We start from the raw sequence: 18,255 nt of genomic DNA, 5'->3' as shown, positions 1-18,255 counted from the left end.
CTACCCTGTATCATCTTCTTTATTTCCCTCGTCAATTGGATTTATCACAAGTCTACTTACGTGGCAATTTGGACAAGTCTACTTACGTGCCATGTGACTATTGGATGTATGATAACGATTAGACGTGGCAATTTATTGACTGAATGAAATTACGTAACTACCCCTTTCATCTTCTTTCTTTCTCTCCCGAGTCATCCTTCTGAAACTCGATCTGATCACTGAGAAACTACGACGACGACGAAGAAGGTGGAGGAAGAATGAGAATCTCAGGCTACGGAATCGTTGTTCTCTCTGTATTTTTATTCTATTTCATCGATCATAGCGTTCACGCGCGTCCCGTTGTCCTCGTCCTCTCCAACGACGATCTCAACAGCGGCGGAGACGATCCCGGAGTCGGAGACTCCTCCGACTTCGACGAATTCGGCGAATCCGAACCCAAGTCCGAAGAGGAGCTCGATCCCGGCTCGTGGCGACGGATGTTCGAGCCGGACGACGACTCAACCGTCGAAGCCGCGTCGCCGCAGTACTACTCCGGCCTCCACAAGATTCTATCGGCGGCGAGCGAAGGAAACGACAGGTTGATGGAGGAAGCGGTGGAGGAGATAGAGGCGGCTTCTTCGTCCGGAGATCCGCACTCGCAGTCGTTGATGGGGTTCGTCTACGGGACAGGGATGATGAGGGAGAAGAGCAAAAGCAAGTCCTTTCTTCACCATAGCTTTGCTGCTGAAGGTGGGAACATGCAGTCAAAGATGACACTTGCCTTCACCTATCTGCGACAAGATGTAAGCTAAAGGATTATTATTATTTTTTGAGTTTAAGGTTTTGAGTTTGTTATTTGATTGGCCCTTGTGTTTGCAGATGCATGATAAAGCTGTGAAGCTATACGCTGAGCTGGCAGAGACGGCTGTGAATAGTTTCCTAATCTCAAAGGATTCGCCTGTAGTCGAACCAACTAGAATCCACAGCGGGACTGAAGAGAACAAAGGCGCACTAAGGAAGTCACGAGGGGAGGAGGATGAGGATTTTCAGATATTGGAGTATCAGGCACAGAAAGGCAATGCTGCGGCTATGTACAAGATTGGACTGTTCTATTACTTTGGTCTGCGAGGGTTAAGGCGTGATCACACCAAGGCGTTGCACTGGTTTTCGAAGGCGGTGGAGAAAGGAGAGCCGAGGTCTATGGAGCTTCTTGGGGAGATATATGCTCGAGGAGCTGGTGTTGAGAGAAATTATACCAAGGCGCTTGAATGGCTTACACTTGCTGCTAAAGAAGGTCTCTATTCAGCGTTTAATGGGATTGGCTACTTGTATGTTAAAGGCTATGGAGTAGAGAAGAAAAACTACACTAAGGTATGGCCTCAGAATTCCCAGGACTTAAGTCATTATTTGATTTAGCAGGAACATATTTAGACGATGGATATAATATAGGAACTTATGAATCTAACGTTCCGTTGTAATATGGCTTCAAATGTAGGCAAAAGAATATTTTGAAAAGGCTGTTGACAATGAAGACCCCAGTGGGCATTATAACCTTGGGGTTCTGTATCTTAAAGGCATCGGAGTCAAAAGGGATGTGAGACAGGCAACAAAATACTTCTTTGTTGCTGCAAATGCTGGTCAGCCAAAGGCTTTCTATCAACTCGCCAAGATGTTCCATACTGGAGTTGGGCTTAAGAAGAACCTGGAAATGGTAATATACTTATAAATTTTTTCTCTGCCTAAACATGAATGCTAAATGCAATGGTTCTAAATCCATATAGTTAAGGGGAATGAAACTCTTTAAAAAATATTGAACATCTTGTTTTTATATGTCTTTGAGCACTTTGGGCACATATTATTGTGGGACTTTATGCTTTAGTTGTTTGTTAACTTTCCTTGCATTTTGGTTTCAGGCCACTTCGTTCTATAAGTTAGTAGCAGAAAGAGGACCATGGAGTTCTCTCTCTAGATGGGCGCTTGAAGCTTACCTTAAAGGAGATGTGGGTAAGGCTTTAATCTTATACTCGAGAATGGCAGAGATGGGTTATGAAGTAGCACAAAGTAATGCTGCATGGATCCTCGACAAATACGGTGAAAGAAGCATGTGCATGGGAGTATCTGGGTTTTGCACGGACAAGGAGAGACATGAGAGAGCACATTCGTTGTGGTGGCGTGCATCTGAACAAGGCAATGAACATGCTGCTCTCCTTATTGGAGATGCTTATTACTATGGCCGGGTTAGTTTTCCTACTATTTTGAAACTAAACCATTAGAGTATCAGACCAATAACGTTAGGAGAAGTTTACAACTTCAAAAAAAAAAATTATCCTGATTCCTCTTCTCTCTGTGCTCATTCTTGCATATCTTAGGGAACGGAGAGAGATTATGTGCGTGCGGCTGAGGCATACATGCATGCTAAATCACAGTCAAACGCGCAAGCAATGTTCAACCTAGGTTACATGCATGAGCATGGACAAGGGCTTCCCTTTGACCTGCATCTAGCAAAACGTTACTATGATCAAGCACTTCAGAGCGATGCAGCAGCTAAATTGCCAGTCACACTTGCTCTCGCCAGCTTATGGCTACGTAGAAACTATGCTGATACCTTCCTGGTAAACTAAAAAAACTGATTGTTTCTCAATTCTTAGATCAATACCTTGATGCAGTTTATCAGATCGAAATGACAATTGAGGAAATGCGTTTTTTATAAACTGATAGGTGAGAGTTGTGGACTCGTTACCAGAAGTGTATCCAAAGGTAGAGACTTGGGTTGAGAATGTGGTGTTTGACGAAGGTAACGCCACAATCCTCACACTTTTTGTCTGCCTTATTACGATTCTCTATCTCCGAGAGAGACAACGAAGACAAGTCGTTGTCCCCGATCCAGTGGGAGGCGATGTGGCTCAACCTCTTGATGCTGACGTTGCACAACACCTTGCTGCGTTCCCACGGTGATGCGGTTATCATCCTCTTCTTCATTGCAATAGCAGAGTTTTTTTTTATTGTACAGCTTAAACGTGCTTCAAAAATTGTACCGTAGAATCTTCCAGCTTTTTTTTTTACAGTGTATCTTGTTGGGCCTATGTCTCTGATAGATGTGGCCTATTACGTTATATTAACCAAACTATAAGGCCAGTGAACCCTGACTTGCTCTGCTCTTTAACTTTTTCAATGGGGGGTTATAAACTTATAATGTGCCTTTGAGCTTAAGATTTGAAAAAGGTATCTTGTTTTTTTTGAATTTGGCGTAGCGGGGTAAAGTTATGCTTTGCCTTTACATTAACATTTTTAACTGGAAGAAAATTTAATTATAAAAAAATCCATTACTTATAAGCGGAGAAAATTTCTTATAAGAAAATTACTTAATTACTTTTTTTTTTTTGAACTGATTCATAAATTACTTAATTACTTAGAAAATTATTTTAAAAAAACTCCACGAAACTTTTCATGAAATAGTTATTACAAGGTCCGAAGTCAAATGTACAAGAAATAAGTAAACGTAACCAGTCACAAATGCAGACGAATAATTGAAGTAGACGTGAATGTTTGTACGTTTCCAGCACTGTCGTGCATGTAAAAATATAGCTAAATACGTATAAAGAGTGTGAAGAACGACAAGCATTCCAAGAAGAGAATCTATCGGATAAAGGAAGCCATGGGAAATGGGAGGGACCCGATTTAAGTATCGACGACTAAGCACATCCACACGATGAGCGTATTAATTAGGAGTATGGTACACTTTTCCATTAATAATTGTAATGAATGCTGGAAACCTCATTACATACAGTTTAAGGTTATTTTTTCATTTGGGGATGATGCTTACGTTAGATATCTCTTTTTCGTAGGGATGATTTTTTTTGTATAGTTAGACGGAACTAGAATGGTTTAGTTAATTCGATAGTTAACTAATATTTCGAATTCTACGGAGAATGATTAATCAGTGTCACTTGACAACGAAACTGCTGATGAGAGGACAGTTACATTATTTTGACTGTGAAAAGAAAAAGCTATCACGCACTAACTGGTCTGACAGTCTCGAGACATGTGGTAACATTTTCATTATTACATTCCAAAAATAATATCCACAGCCAACTTTTTCCCTTAAATTCCATAAAAAGCACTGAGAACTGAGAAGAAACATATTGATTCAGTCTCACTCACTCTTGCTCAAGTGGAGCTCCATCAATGGCTTCACTAAACCTCTTCAACTTCGCTCTCCTTCTTCTTATCTCTCGCGCTTCAGGTTCTCTTTATTTTAACATTTTAGTTTTAAATACTGAAAAATTATGTCTCACGTTTATTAGATTTGTAAATATTTTAGTTGCAGATTCTCTAATCATTCACATGTTGATTTGTTCTTCGTTGTGACCAGCTTCAACGGTAGTATTCTTCAACAAATGCAGATACCCAGTGTGGCCAGGCATCCAGCCCAGCGCCGGCCAAAACATACTCGCCGGCGGTGGATTTAAGCTTCCGGCTAACAAAGCCTACACCCTTCAGCTCCCACCGCTTTGGTCCGGCCGCTTCTGGGGTCGCCACGGCTGCACATTCGACGGATCTGGCCGTGGTCGCTGCGCCACCGGTGACTGCGGCGGTTCTCTCACCTGCAACGGAGCTGGCGGTTCACCTCCGGCAACTCTCGCAGAAATCACCCTCGGACAAGAGCTTGACTTCTATGACGTCAGCCTCGTCGACGGGTCTGTGAACTTATAATATCAAATCTTCAACTTTTTTTTTACAAATCTAACTTAAAAGTGTTTTGTTTTATTTTGTGTAATGACAGTTATAACCTCGCGATGTCTATAATGCCGGTGAAAGGTAGAGGACAATGTAGCTACGCCGGTTGTGTAAGCGATCTAAACCGGATGTGTCCGGTTGGGTTACAAGTCCGGTCACGCAACGGGAAACGGGTATTAGCCTGTAAAAGCGCTTGCTCTGCCTTCAACTCACCACAGTACTGTTGTACCGGCACGTTCGGTAACCCACTCACCTGCAAGCCAACGTCATACTCCAAAATCTTCAAGGTCGCTTGCCCTAAAGCTTATTCTTATGCTTACGACGACCCAACCAGCATCGCAACTTGCTCCAAGGCTAACTACATCGTCACCTTTTGCCCTCACCATCGCCGTTAAAATCACAATTATTAAGAAGAAAGCATTTCTTTATTAGCAAAATCTTGTGTTATGTAATTGAGAATCTTTGAGGTTTATGTTTCTACAATTGTAACACTCTTGAAATGCAAAATCCTATAACAATATCAATATCAGTAGATTTTGTTATTGATAACACTTAAAAAAAGAAGTATTTTCCATTTTATTAAGGTGTTTACTTAAGAACAAAACAACTAACAAATGATGGGCATGTGAGTTATAGATCCCCTTGTGAAAAGTAAGCAAGCAAAGTCCAGGGCCGGCTTAGTGTAATGCAGGAGGTCATGTTACAGAAACTTACAATGGGCCTAATTTGGTCATGTTACAGAAACTTACAATGGGCCTAATTTTTTATTGAGCCCTTTCAGTAACAATTTTATATATCTTCTACAGCATATTAAATTCGATTGCAGTCTAAGTACACACCCAGACTAAAAACATATAGTTAAATGGAAATGCGAAGCTTTCTCTCTCTTCTCTGTTTTCGCTCTCGTATCTTTCACAGAGAAAGGAGAAAGCTTGCCGTTTTGTTGCCGGTGTTCTCCGGTTTTGCTTTCTGATGTTCGGGCTTTTGATTCTGGGTTGCGGTGGCTTTCATAGCACTGCTTCGCCGGCTTCGATTCTGGAAAACAGTGGTTTATAAAGCGCTGATTTTACCAGCTTTGGTTTCGATCGTTGCGTCTTGCTTCATCTTCCTCACTGGCTCTCTATCCGATTCTCTTTTCTTCCTCTCCTTCGGAAGATCCGAGCTTGTTGGATCGATTGAAGACGGTGATTATCTTTCTAGATGCGATGATTTGTCAGATTAGAAATTCCGGGTTGAACTCTGTGAGAACTACTCAGTTGGTTCTCCACCGGTTCGTTTTTCCGCTGATGGCGGAGCTCCGGCGTTCATCTTGACGCGTGTCTTGAATGCGCTAGACGTTCCTACACGTGGTGGATGACGTGTTTCCTTCTCAACGGTTTGAGCTTATTGGGCTGAAGGCCCTAAACGTTTGTTTTAAGTTCGTTCTTTCTGTCTGGGTCTTTTGTTGTTTTTAATGTTGGGCTTAGACCTTTAATAAATCTACCAGTGGAAAAAAAAAAAACACACCGAGACTTTGATAATAATCATACTAGCAGGTTTTAATAGTTTTTACGAACCAACCAAAACAACAAAAAGGGAAACTATTTGATATTTTATTTATTTTATCTTATTGTCAATATATACATATGCAAGTTCATACTAAATGATACTACTGGATAATGCTCACTCGACCCTAAATTACGTGTATCTTTCTCACATCTTTGGTGACATAAAGCAACAAGACTGAAACAGAAACCTAACCGTCTGGTTTGATTAGGATAAAGGATTTGATATCTGCAAAGGGTTGAATGTGAAATACAGCTAAAGTTTTAGTGTCTAGTTTACAGAACTATTAGTATGTTAAAAATGAAAAATGACCCCAATGTGAAATACAGCTAAAGTTTTAGATGTCTAATTTACAGAGTCTATTAGTAGTATGTTAAAAAGGAAAAATGCCCCCACTGTATTAATTAACATGCCGCGTAAAAGGAGCGTGTGTACGTGACGCGTTTCCCGCGTTGGATTGAGACACATTTCCCCCTCACGACTCGCGTTAGCATCTTTTTGAATCATCAACGAAGGCTTCCTCGAACTTTTCTTTTAAAGCAGCATTTACGAAACAAACAAAGGTTTTCTGTCCAAATACAAATAAACAAAAACGTATTTTTATATTTTATGTGTTGAAATTTTATATTTTTGAAGATTTCAAAATAACGAAAACGTATTTACTACAACTTGATGAATAAGAGAAATAGTCTGTTAACGAGTAGTATTCTAACGAGAAATGAAGGAAACCCAATGATAGTAACAACTTTAAACAAATGAAAATCTCATGAAGCCACGTGAGGTGACAAGGTCGCGTGTTCCTTAAACCTCGTAACACGTGGAAAGTTTCACTAAAATAATACGAAGATATTGGTATTTCACCTAGAATTAGGAGTATAAAAGTATTTAGTTAAAGTTTACGTAAACGTCTCTAAATCACCAAAATAAAAAAAGTACAGTATGCAATTGTTTTTAGTTCTTGAAATAGAAAAACTATGTAATTGCTTATAGCGTTTTTTCTCTTCCGATTAATAAAAATGCAGTTAAAGCTTATTATTAACTCAGAGTAATCTCTTCAATGTGTAAATGCGTTTAATCCAGAAAATTCGATAATAATACAATGAAAAGAAATCAAAACCGTAAAAGATTCGATTCAAAATGTATAACCAATGGCAACCAAAATACGTGGATAGAGACGAAAGGCATCTACAGAAGAAGAAAAAAACGGTCTATAAAAGGTCACACATCCGCAAAAGCCTCTTTAACAAATTTTCTCCAAAACCTCTCTCTCTAACATTTTACCTTTTAACAGAAAAAAAAATGGCAAGTGGTAACCCTGTAACCGCCAAACCCACGCCTACACCGGTGGACATGGCGAATCCCGAGGAGCTGAAGAAGGTTTTCGACCAGTTCGACTCCAACGGCGACGGCAAGATCTCGGTGACCGAGCTCGGAGGCGTTTTCAAGGCCATGGGGACTTCCTACACCGAGACGGAGATCAACCGCGTCCTGGAGGAGGTCGACACCGATCGCGACGGCTTCATCAACGTGGACGAGTTCTCCGCTCTCTGCCGCTCGTCCTCCTCCGCTTCCGAGATCCGCGACGCCTTCGATCTGTACGATCAGGACAAGAACGGGCTCATCTCCGCGGCCGAGCTCCACCAGGTGCTGAACCGCCTCGGGATGTCGTGCTCCGTGGAGGACTGCGCTAAGATGATCGGGCCTGTGGACGCTGACGGCGACGGGAATGTAAATTTCGAGGAGTTTCAGAAGATGATGACGTCATCCTCCCTCGCTAACAGCAACAACGGATCGTCGGCCTAGGGTTTTCTAGATTCCGTATCAGGATCGTCTCTAAAACTGGGAAGAATAATTACTACTATGCTTCGTTTAGGTGCTTTTTAAAAAAAAATGTGATAAAAAAAGTCTAACTTCGATCCATCGTTGTTTGGTTGTTCTTGTTCAAACAAATTTGCTTTTCTAATTTTCCCATCGTTTACATTCTCGATGCTATAGTTTTGAACGATGATTACTTTGGCTTTGAAATCGAATCAGATTTTTTCTACGTCTTGAAAAGTTTCAATGGAAACTGATTAAATCATTTTGAAATTTGAATTTAGGTTTCTGTGTTACTTTTGTTTACACCCCACTCGAATTGTTAAATGGTAAAAAAACTGAAGTTTTGGTTTCAATGAATTTAATAATACGGTTGCTAATAATGAACGCTGGAATCAAATTGACTCGGTCAACGCGTAAATTTATGTTCGCGACCTTACTACTACTGTGCATGTTATTTTCGTTTCCTTTTCGTAGTATTAATTTTTTTTTTTATAGAAAGTTGTACAAATCCCTTATATATTAAAGGAGAAACATTGTAATAAATGCATTCACACTATAATAGACACGTGGCAGCCTCACAATGATTTGATAATAAATATGCTAACGCGTTCACACTATATTCATAAATATGTTCACACTATATACTTTGTATTTTTTTAATATAAAACTCATATGCATGGTTCCAATAAAACTTTAGATTTTTCGGTTCGAATCAAAATAAATAACGAATCAAAAGCTAAACTATATATATATATTATTTTTATTGTTTACCGATAAAATTGGGCAAAATATTTATAAGTTTTGATTCAATTTGTTATCCGTTTTGAATTGAACCAAAAAATATGGATATCTGTAACTCTACGAAGCACATCAATTACTAAAATACAATTAAAAAAAACAAATCACAAATACCAATATTTTTAAGAGTAATTATCAAATTCGATCTGTTATATGCATGTATATACACATATATATACATAATTATATATATATACATGTTATATATATTATAATTTATATAAATTTTACAATATTTTTATGAATTAAATTTATTTTATTAGGTATTAAAATTTAAAAAGTAAATAATATTTTATTTTTGTAATAAAACATTATTATTAAACTTTTCAATTATTTTAAAATTTTTATTTACGGATCAAATCGGATATTCTTTAAAATTCTAAATCATTTCGGATATCATAGTCACCGACTATCCAAGTGGCTAAAGATTGAATAGACATGAATGCCTCCAAATACTCGGATATTCGACATGTGCCCAGCTCTATTTACGGATACAATTGATTTTTTATATGAAAAAAATTCACTAATGTCAAGGCCTTTTTAATTTTTAATTAATTTTAAATTTATCTTTCATGTATTATTTAGAACAAAAATATCATTTAATATTAATTAACAATATATTTATATATTTGTCATTTATTTTTATATACTTTTACATACACATACATGTGCACCGCACTTTATAAGTATTTACCACTACTGAAGTATCTATTTTTTTTTTTGGAAGTTGAAATATTTTTTTCTTATTGCTTCTTTCACTACCGACCAAATTGTAGTGAAATGATTAGTCTTAATAAATTTTTTTTTTCTTGAACTATTATCCGTTTACAAACTATAATATAAAACCATTGGTTCGACATGACGATTATCTAAAATTTATAACATAAAAATAAATAAATAATAATAATTTTTGGTTTTTACCGAAAAACTAAAAAATCAAACATTCTAACAGAATAAACCAAAAAATCATTTAAAACCGAACCAATATCCAAATTAAACATATTTAATGTGTTTTTATTTAAAATAACAAAACTAATCATCACATTCCGCGCAAGGCGCGGGTAATTACCTAGTATAATTGTATAAAACAAAATACTGCGCGTGAATCTTTTTTTTTTTGTTATTCAAGTGTAATAATAATAAGCAACTCGAGAAAGAGAATCCAATTGGGCACCAAAGAAAAAGGATGGAGGCTAAAAAGAATGGAATCCTATAAAGAGATGTGGAATTCCAATACTCCTCCTTCGAGTAACGAATAATCGCATGGGCAAAAAAATGAAGTTCAACTTGTTTGTGAATTCTTATAAAGCAGACAAGACTCGGGGGTTTATTCAACGAAATCCGGGTATAATGCAGTAACAACCCCTCCATAGATGATCACTCCCAATGTTCTTGCGGCCACCAATCAACAGAACCTGGAATTTAATTGGCAAAAAAACATTTGGTCAATTAAAACGTCCCCAAAGCTTCAGCTTTTCCTTTGGTCGACGGCTCAAGGTGCCTTACCTTTAGGAGTGGAACTTCAACGAAGGGGAATGAACTCTGCAGCGCTCTGCCCTCGTTGCAAAGCAGTGGAATCAGCAACACATGTTTTCTTCCACTGTCCCTATGCCAAAGAAGTCTGGAGCCACATCTCTCTAGCCACCCCATTTCACATAGCTGAGGGAGTAGACTTTAAAGGGGCAATGGTTCGCTTCAGACAAGCCCTCTGCCTCCCCCCATCAGGTGTAGTGTCACCCGTCTTCCCTTGGATCTGTTGGACACTCTGGACAGCCCGCAATAAACTCATCTTTGAAGACAAGGCAACTCGACCTATAGTGACAGCCAGAGGCGTGCCTACAGTGTATTAAAAAAGGCATTCGCCTCAGGCCCCTGATTAATATGACTGTTTTTAGGGCCCCAAATTTTAAGATAATTTCTAGTATAGTGGTTTAGACTTATTTTAAAAAAAAAAACATTTTTACGAAAATTAATTAACTCACTTTTTGAATTCATGTACTTTTTCTATATGACATAATATAATATATTTACGTTATAAACTTATTCTTTTACAGTATTAGACTTGTGTATTTGGTGAAAATAATATATCATATTAGAAAATTGTTTTCATTACGGTTGTAAATAAATTTATTTTTAAAACTTGCCTTAGGCCCCTAAAACTCTTCGCACAGCACTGGTGACAGCAACAAAAGGTTTATCGGCTGCTTTAGAATGGTGTCAAGCTCAATCCACAAAGCACAGTGAAACCGTTATTCGCTTACCTTCGAGAAGTGAATCCCAAAACGCCACGAGATCACCACCGGAGTTATCTTGTTTCGTTGATACTGCTTGGGACGCCTCCACGAAGCGAGCAGGGCTTGCTTGCTTCTTTTCAGGTGATCGACAGAATCACCAATCACAGGAGCACAGATGATCGCGTCGGTTAGTTCCCCTCTTTTAGCTGAATCACTAGCTCTCCGAAGAGGAATCGAGAAGGCGTTAGAAGCAGGATTCACAACGATCACCATCCTCTCCGATTGTTCAACGCTCATCCCAGCTATCATCACCAAAAGCCAGATCACAGAGCTCTACGGTGTTCTCCAAGACATCCACCTCTTCTCGTCTCGCTTTGCTAGAATCGTCTTCCGTCTCATCCCTCGTTCACAGAACAGAGTCGCAGACACCCTAGCTAAACAGGCCCTTAAGGCCCAATCTCAATTATCTTCTGTTTCGTAATTTAGCCCACAGACCTGAACTCTGTTTCCGCTTCTTCTAATTAAAAATTTCGTCGTTCAAAAAAAAAAGAATTCTTATAAAGCCTGCGTTTGGCCCAAGTAGCTATCTTTGTTTAATTTATTCACTCGTTTACAAATCAAAACAAAAACCCAAACGTTGAATTAAATACCACAAACGAGAGCACACAACGATAAAGAAAATATCGAACCAACAGACAAATTAATCATGAACCGGATTCGGTTTGGTTGGTGTGGAGTTTCTTTCTGGGTTAGCTAATTACACCCTCCAAATCTTTTCTTCTTCTCCGATGGGATGTGACTAATTCAGGATCACTTTGGGTGACTAAGCATTTGCTCTTTAAAATCTCAATTTTTCAAAAGGACAGTGAAGAAAAATGGCGAATTGGATCTCGTCGAAGCTCAAAGCCGCCGAAACCATTCTTCAACAGGTACGATTGTATGTATAGTAAACGGAAGAAACATTTCGATGGAATCATCCGATTTGGAAGACGTTAGGTCCCAATTGAATTTCGATCTCCATGTTTTGAACGGTTTTACACTCTATTGTTTCGTTGGTTAAAGATCTTCATCTCAAATGGACGTGATCCAAGCTCGACCAAATCTTAAAAATCAAATTTTCAATGTTGTTTGTTACACCATCTGGGAAATTGAAATGTCTAGCTCAAAAAGCTAATGAATTCACTTGTTCTTTAGCCGAGGGATCTCCTTATCAGTTTATATGCTCCAAGTTACTTAAGATTCTTCATGGATCTTTATTGATTAGGAATGTACTAACTGGGGATTGAGTAAAATTGTTTTTTTTTTTTTTACATTCAGATCGATCAGCAGGCAGCAGAGTCTCTTCGAAAAGATGAGAAGTCTGAGACACATGAAGAGGTGTTTGAGACCTCTTCGAAATCTTCAAGTCCAGTTTCTTTGAAAGATCAGTTGAGGAAGAAAACATATGATGGTAGTGACTCTGGTGGTGGTGGATCTCAGAGAAACTCAACTGAGCTAAAACCTAGCTACTTAAGTAGTAGTAAAAATCTACGCAAACCAGATCAATCTCGAGAAAGAACAACAAGTTCGCCTTCGAAAAGTTTGACACAAGAGAAACCTACACTCACTGATGCTGACTGGACTGAACTTCTGAGTGCTCCTCCGAATCAGGGGACCAGCACTCCTAAGCCTCGTACTCCCCGTGGAGCAGCTGTGATTCGGGGATTGAAGAAGGATGTAAAAAGGCAAGGGAATGGGGGGAAAAGTCCTACGGTATCTGATGCTAAGAGGAGTGAGAAGACTAGTGGTAATGTGGTTGATTCCAGAGGGAAGTCACAAAAACAGATGAATAAGGAACCAAGCGACAAGGAAGTGTCTAGCCCTTCTAAGGATATATTTGTGAAGTCAACTCACAAGGAGAGTGAGAAGGGTGTCAATGCTGAGCCACCTTCCCCGGATGACTCCGCAAAATCTGCCAAGGAGACTCTTCCTAGGGAACCATTACCAAGTGCAGGAAAACAAGTGAGGGGAGAAGTTTTGCGGAGAAATGTTTCTGATGGTTTAAAGAGGAAGGATTCTTCCTTGTCCAGCGATGAATCTGAATCAGATTATGAGTCTGATTCAAGCACGGACTCTGAGAGGGAGCGTCAGAGGGAGGAGCGGAGGAGGAGAAGAGAGAAAGTTTTCGCTGAAAAAGTTGCAGCAAAAGCTGTGGCGGTCATCAAAGAGCGAGAGAATATGGTAGCGAGGCTCGAGGGTGAGAAACAGAGTTTGGAGAAAATAGTTGAGGAGCGAGCTAAACAACAGGCACAAGAGGTAAAAAAAGTTATCAAGCTTTTTCCTTGCAATTTATGAGGTAGTTGATACTTAAGTTTGCTCTTGGACTTTGTTTCGTGTTTTAGCTGACAATATGCAAGCATGGGTGTTACTTGATTCAGATTAAGATATGGCATACTCATTATTGTTGAACATTAGCAAAAAAAGTAGTTGTACCATTAGGCCGGAACTGCAAAAATCACTGTGCTTATGATAGCTGTGAAGATCTATAATATGTTTGATGTTTGTATTATTCGAGCTCGGTGAACTAACTATATATGCTGTTTTTGTCCTATTTCTCTAGGCTGCGGAATTGCAAACAAACATGATGGAAACACTGGAAGCTGCCGACCTTGAAAAACAGAAGCACAACAACACTAGAATGGAAGTTTTCTCACGCTTAGCAGGATTAGAGGTATTACAGAATGTGTATATTGTTTGCCGACGGTCAAATTGATTTTAGTGTTGTTACCTTATAAGTGGAGCAAGATGCTGACATTGAAAATGGATTGTTTTAGGCGGCAAACGCTGAACTTACAAGATCGCTTGCTGCTGGGCAGAAGAAGCTTGAAGCTCAGGTATAGAGATTACTTGTATCTTTTTATCTTGTTTCTTGGTTTGCTTTAATTAGCTGGAATTTACAAAGGTAAAAATGGTTCATGGTTGCTGTTGGAACTTAAAGATGTAGAGTGTCCGATGCAAAGAAAGCTTCAACCAAGCTTTTTCTCACTAAGTTTTATATCTGCATTTGCTTACTAATCTCTTTCTTTTCTGATGTGACCAGATAGATCAGGTAGCAGTACTCCGAGAACAAGTTGAGCTTAAAGAGTCTGCCCTTGAAGGTATATATTTTTTCTTTCGGAGAGTATAGTTACTTATATATATTAAAGCCTTCCCTCTTCTAGAAAGCTTCTTGATGTCAGAAAAAAGAAAGCTTCTTCTACCCCAAATGACCCTGTTATACTTCTCATTGTCATTTGGGGATAATAACTGATCTATTATAGTCTTTTAATTCTAAAGAAGTGTTTATCATGTAGGACTGAAGCGAAAAACTTCTAATATCCAAGGAAGAGGAAATCTCGTAAACAAGGTGCCTTGATTCTTCTCTTCCTCTTTTTAGAATTTTGGCGTGGAAATCTTTGTTCTAATTGGGTATGAGAATAATGGTCTGCGTATATGTAGTTGGATGCATCTAGAGGAGATATGTTCGAACACCAAATGCTTGAAGCAGAGATTTCGTTACTCACTGATAAAATCGGGTGGTTACAAGATAAGGTACCACAATTGTCTAACTGACTTACTCTTCAGGTTTCATATGGAATTATTATTCTCATTTGGTATATGCAGCTGTATAATTTTCTATGAAAGGTTGGGAACTCACTATATATGATAGAGCTTTTGGGAAAATCTCTCACTGTTCTTTTTGAAATTGTGAAACTCCAGGCAAATAAACTGGAAGCAGACATCAATACAATGAGGAAAGAACTCGAAGAACCAACTGAAGTGGAAATTGAACTGAAAAGAAGGCTTGATCAGCTAACAGACCATCTTATTCAAAAACAATCCCAGGTATATGCCCACTATAAATAAAGAGAATTCAGACAAAACTAATCTAAAACTTCCAACTCTCTTGCTAAATTTGCCAGGTCGAAGCGCTATCCTCGGAGAAAGCAACTATATCATTTAGAATCGAGGTATATAGATGAATCCCACCAATCTGCTCCTAAAAGAAAAGATATGTGTTCTTCACACACAACCCAATTTTAATTATTTGCTAGGCTGTATCAAGGCTTATAGAAGAAAACAAAGGTATGTCTGCAACCGAAGCTTCGTCCCAAGATCTTGAAGCAGGAGAATGGAAACTGTCAGGATCAAAGTTCAAACCAGCTTTTCAAGATAAAATCAGATCAGGCAAGAGACATTTGGGATGGTTAGTGATGCAGCTAAACGCTATATTCGTCTCTGGAACTGTCTTCTTGCGTAGAAACCCCACTGCAAAAATCTGGGCTTTGGTCTATCTGGTTTGCCTTCATCTCTGGGTACTATACATTTTATTATCTCATTCCAGTGATTCTTCCTCGAGTGAACTCAGATCAGGTGCAGTTATTTCCTTAGAGAATTTCAATAATAGTTCCCTTCATTAGCTTTTTTCCTTTAGAAACTATCAAAGAAAATTACTTTTTAAATCATATGTAATTTTTCTCTTTTCAACAGTTTATAAGGTTGATTTGAATCTTAATTGTATTCTCAATCAATGTATCAATCACGTTTCACGAATATTTTAAGACGGAATGAGAATCTATACAAAAAGAGAGTTTGATCATGAGAGAACACAGGACATGTGGCCAAAGACTGTAATCATCTCTTCATCTCTCAGTCAATGTTTCTTTTTTGAGTTTCCTCTATCCCTTGCGCATAAGAAAATTGCAGAAAGCTCATTAGTTCACACGCCAAGCCTTGTAGAGTTACAAAGATATGCAAACCGAAAACAGAATGAATTCAATCAATGCTCGCGAGACTCACCAGACTGTAGTTTCTTGAGGGAGATTCTTGCTGTACAATGGAAACTCAAAGAGAAAGACTGTTTTGCACCACTTTGGTAAGTACCCGTACACTCCTCTCGGTAACAGAATCAGGGGACTGTAAAACCAATTGAAAGAGGAAACACTTGAATCTTAAGTCTCATACTACACATATCAAGTGCCAATAACGATGTTAAAAGAGCTTGTATGATACCTGGTTGTCTTCTTATAGTGTCTATAAGCTCCCAAGTTACCATACTTTTTGTCTGCCGATTCCTGCATTCATACAAAATAAGAACATTGACTTCTGCTGCGTGATTCAGAAAGTGTCAAAGTGGAAAGAGAGAGAACCTCGAGTAATGGTATGCCGCTAACGAAGAAAAGCAGCAAAGTGAGAAAGATTGGTCCAACTATGACAAGGAACTCTGCACCTTTAAGAACAGGCAATGAAGCCACATATATGCCCCACCAGAGCAACATCTGAAATTCATAATCACCCTCCATTAATATTATAACCGATATGTGAAATGTGATCAAAGTCTTCTATAAACAATACTAACCTCTCCAAAGTAGTTTGGATGGCGTGAATACTTCCACAGTCCAACATCGCACCATCTTCCTTTGTTTTCTTGACGATTCTTAAATAGAAGCTTTTGTTGATCAGCTATAGCTTCCACCAAGAACCCTGCAACAAACATAGCCCAACCAATAACATCTGCGGGCTGAAACAATCTTCCACCGTTGCTAGCATTAACAAGAGTAACAGGTAAACTAACTGTCCAAACCCACACGGCCTGGCAAAGGTAAAACAAAAGAAGAAAACCCACACGATTTAAGATCACAAGCATAGAGCTTAGCTGGACTAGTTTCTTATCTAAATTTTAAAGATGGGAAGAGAAACCAGAGGTAGTAGGTAACCTGAAGAGTCCAAAAGACTACTAGTTTCCCCATGTTTTCACGCATTTCATCAAAGCGTCGATCTTCACCCCATTTCAGGATCCTATTCACACACAAATATACTTAAATGTTTCTGTCTCTCTCTCTCACACAATATTGGTAGATGCATATTTGATATCAGAGCATTCAAGTTTATAATTTGGTAAAAGAAAACTAACTAACTAGTTAATGAATAGTGGCACAGAGCATAAATGATGAAGTAAGAAGTGGTTATCATCAAGTAAAGGGTAGAAAGAACTACAAACCGCATAAGGAGGAACATGCCAAGACGAAGTCCCCATACGACTACTAGTGAAGTCAAGACTACCTGAGAAGATAAAAAGAACCGAGTCAGTCAATTTTTACAGAATCACGAAGAATAACTCAATGCAGAAAAGGAGATTTTTTTACGAACCTGACGAAAATGCCAAGTGCCTTTGAGAACCAGAGTCAAGACAGCAAGTATCACGAAGTTTGTACTTCCTGACCAAACATTATTTTGAGTCAAAATCATGTTTTAACAAAAGTCAACGAAATGAAAACTCTCCACATTCGTTATCACAATCGAAAGTTCCAAAATTGAGAAGATGAAGAAGGTACCGGCAAAGTCGGTAACTTGATCGAATTTGAAAAGAGCTGTGATCACGAAGAATATTAATTGATACACCACCTGCCCCCACCCACCAGAAAAATAAGAAAGCACCCAACGAAATTAGGAGAGTGAAGACTCTCGATAACTGGTGATTAACGACGAGAAGTAAAAGAGCACAAGAAGACTTACGGTGACAATGGCGGTGATGGTCAGGTAATGGGAATCGATTACCTTTACCATTCTTCCTAACCAAACCAAACTCTTCTTCTCTCTTTTTTTTTTTTCCTATTCGCCGGAGAAAAAGTCTGTTCCTTTCCTCTTTAATGGAAAAAAAAAGTGACTCGTGGTTTTAAATTAGCCGTCTTTTTTTATAAATGTGAGTGGTGCTGAATTTCATGTGGTTGCGAACCATACATTAGTATTATACATACATACATACATACATCACCATAGAAACACGTCTCATGTTTATTATTTGCTGAATCACTAACCAAGGAAATACTTATTCCATGATTGTTTTTTATTTATTGTCAACGACTTATTCCATCATTTAAAACCATATTCATATGTTTATTTTTATCAACATATTAGAAATAATCTTCCTTTTTTGTTCAAATATTAGAAATAAATAATCTAAATTTATAAATCTAAATTATAACTTGATATATAATCATAAAACAGCTCCACACAAGTATATTTTTTTGTCAATTACAACACTATTCACAACAACAGACTGGAGCATTTAACAAGAGATCAAAACTAAAGCAGGAGCAGTTGAGACTCCCTCAATCTCAACTAC

At 38.4% G+C, this 18,255-nt stretch overlaps 5 protein-coding genes across 6 annotated transcripts; 4 read left to right on the top strand and 1 right to left on the bottom strand.

The window, feature by feature from the left end:
- The first annotated feature begins 178 nt into the window (after window positions 1-178).
- On the top strand, window positions 179-3,178 carry LOC103872588 (ERAD-associated E3 ubiquitin-protein ligase component HRD3A). Its single transcript, XM_009151021.3, has 6 exons — window positions 179-782; window positions 859-1,350; window positions 1,475-1,690; window positions 1,893-2,216; window positions 2,349-2,591; window positions 2,698-3,178. The coding sequence occupies exons 1-6, from the start codon at window positions 258-260 to the stop codon at window positions 2,932-2,934; spliced, it is 2,037 nt and encodes a 678-aa protein (XP_009149269.1). The 5' UTR covers window positions 179-257; the 3' UTR covers window positions 2,935-3,178.
- A 963-nt stretch (window positions 3,179-4,141) lies between these two features.
- LOC103249156 (thaumatin-like protein) lies at window positions 4,142-5,277 on the top strand. Its single transcript, NM_001301885.1, is given in 3 exon segments — window positions 4,142-4,222; window positions 4,352-4,676; window positions 4,763-5,277. Coding segments are annotated over 3 exon segments (732 nt in total). The 5' UTR covers window positions 4,142-4,164; the 3' UTR covers window positions 5,112-5,277.
- A 2,211-nt stretch (window positions 5,278-7,488) lies between these two features.
- On the top strand, window positions 7,489-8,305 carry LOC103872587 (probable calcium-binding protein CML27). Its single transcript, XM_009151019.3, has one exon. The coding sequence runs from the start codon at window positions 7,561-7,563 to the stop codon at window positions 8,062-8,064; it is 504 nt and encodes a 167-aa protein (XP_009149267.1). The 5' UTR covers window positions 7,489-7,560; the 3' UTR covers window positions 8,065-8,305.
- A 3,450-nt stretch (window positions 8,306-11,755) lies between these two features.
- Window positions 11,756-15,683, top strand: LOC103872585 (golgin candidate 2). The gene is made up of 10 exons (XM_009151015.3): window positions 11,756-12,040; window positions 12,429-13,406; window positions 13,711-13,821; window positions 13,925-13,984; window positions 14,191-14,248; window positions 14,444-14,496; window positions 14,589-14,681; window positions 14,850-14,975; window positions 15,053-15,100; window positions 15,185-15,683. The coding sequence occupies exons 1-10, from the start codon at window positions 11,987-11,989 to the stop codon at window positions 15,548-15,550; spliced, it is 1,947 nt and encodes a 648-aa protein (XP_009149263.1). The 5' UTR covers window positions 11,756-11,986; the 3' UTR covers window positions 15,551-15,683.
- Window positions 15,581-17,864, bottom strand: LOC103872586. Of its 2 annotated transcripts, none has more exons than XM_009151017.3 (10): window positions 17,646-17,864; window positions 17,465-17,534; window positions 17,280-17,347; window positions 17,131-17,192; window positions 16,847-16,928; window positions 16,489-16,722; window positions 16,280-16,408; window positions 16,143-16,204; window positions 15,930-16,046; window positions 15,581-15,808 (listed from the first exon to the last, which is right to left on the bottom strand). In XM_009151017.3, coding segments are annotated over exons 1-10 (876 nt in total). In that variant the 5' UTR covers window positions 17,697-17,864; the 3' UTR covers window positions 15,581-15,807. The 2 variants fall into 2 exon arrangements, with proteins under 2 accessions (XP_009149265.1, XP_009149264.1); XM_009151016.3 differs by having other exon boundaries at window positions 15,603-15,814.
- Window positions 17,865-18,255: the final 391 nt, after the last annotated feature.

Source organism: Brassica rapa, chromosome A06 (assembly GCF_000309985.2).
Source record: "Brassica rapa cultivar Chiifu-401-42 chromosome A06, CAAS_Brap_v3.01, whole genome shotgun sequence".
Classification (NCBI taxonomy): domain Eukaryota; kingdom Viridiplantae; phylum Streptophyta; class Magnoliopsida; order Brassicales; family Brassicaceae; genus Brassica; species Brassica rapa.
This window is presented reverse-complemented; position numbering and strand designations above follow the sequence as displayed.

What these genes read in the sequence shown, in the direction of transcription:
- LOC103872588 (XM_009151021.3), top strand. Translation starts at nt 258, where the DNA reads ATGAGAATCTCAGGCTACGGAATCGTTGTTCTCTCTGTATTTTTATTC. An exon ending in TCACCTATCTGCGACAAGAT is followed by an intron (nt 783 to 858) that starts GTAAGCTAAAGG and finishes TTGTGTTTGCAG; the next exon opens with ATGCATGATAAAGCTGTGAA. An exon ending in AGAAGAAAAACTACACTAAG is followed by an intron (nt 1,351 to 1,474) that starts GTATGGCCTCAG and finishes CTTCAAATGTAG; the next exon opens with GCAAAAGAATATTTTGAAAA.
- LOC103872587 (XM_009151019.3), top strand. Translation starts at nt 7,561, where the DNA reads ATGGCAAGTGGTAACCCTGTAACCGCCAAACCCACGCCTACACCGGTG.
- LOC103872585 (XM_009151015.3), top strand. Translation starts at nt 11,987, where the DNA reads ATGGCGAATTGGATCTCGTCGAAGCTCAAAGCCGCCGAAACCATTCTT. An exon ending in CTAAACAACAGGCACAAGAG is followed by an intron (nt 13,407 to 13,710) that starts GTAAAAAAAGTT and finishes CTATTTCTCTAG; the next exon opens with GCTGCGGAATTGCAAACAAA. An exon ending in CTATATCATTTAGAATCGAG is followed by an intron (nt 15,101 to 15,184) that starts GTATATAGATGA and finishes ATTATTTGCTAG; the next exon opens with GCTGTATCAAGGCTTATAGA.
- LOC103872586 (XM_009151016.3), bottom strand. Translation starts at nt 17,696, where the DNA reads ATGGTAAAGGTAATCGATTCCCATTACCTGACCATCACCGCCATTGTC. An exon ending in TAGTCTTTTGGACTCTTCAG is followed by an intron (nt 16,723 to 16,846) that starts GTTACCTACTAC and finishes TACCTTTGCCAG; the next exon opens with GCCGTGTGGGTTTGGACAGT. An exon ending in CACTATAAGAAGACAACCAG is followed by an intron (nt 16,047 to 16,142) that starts GTATCATACAAG and finishes TTGGTTTTACAG; the next exon opens with TCCCCTGATTCTGTTACCGA.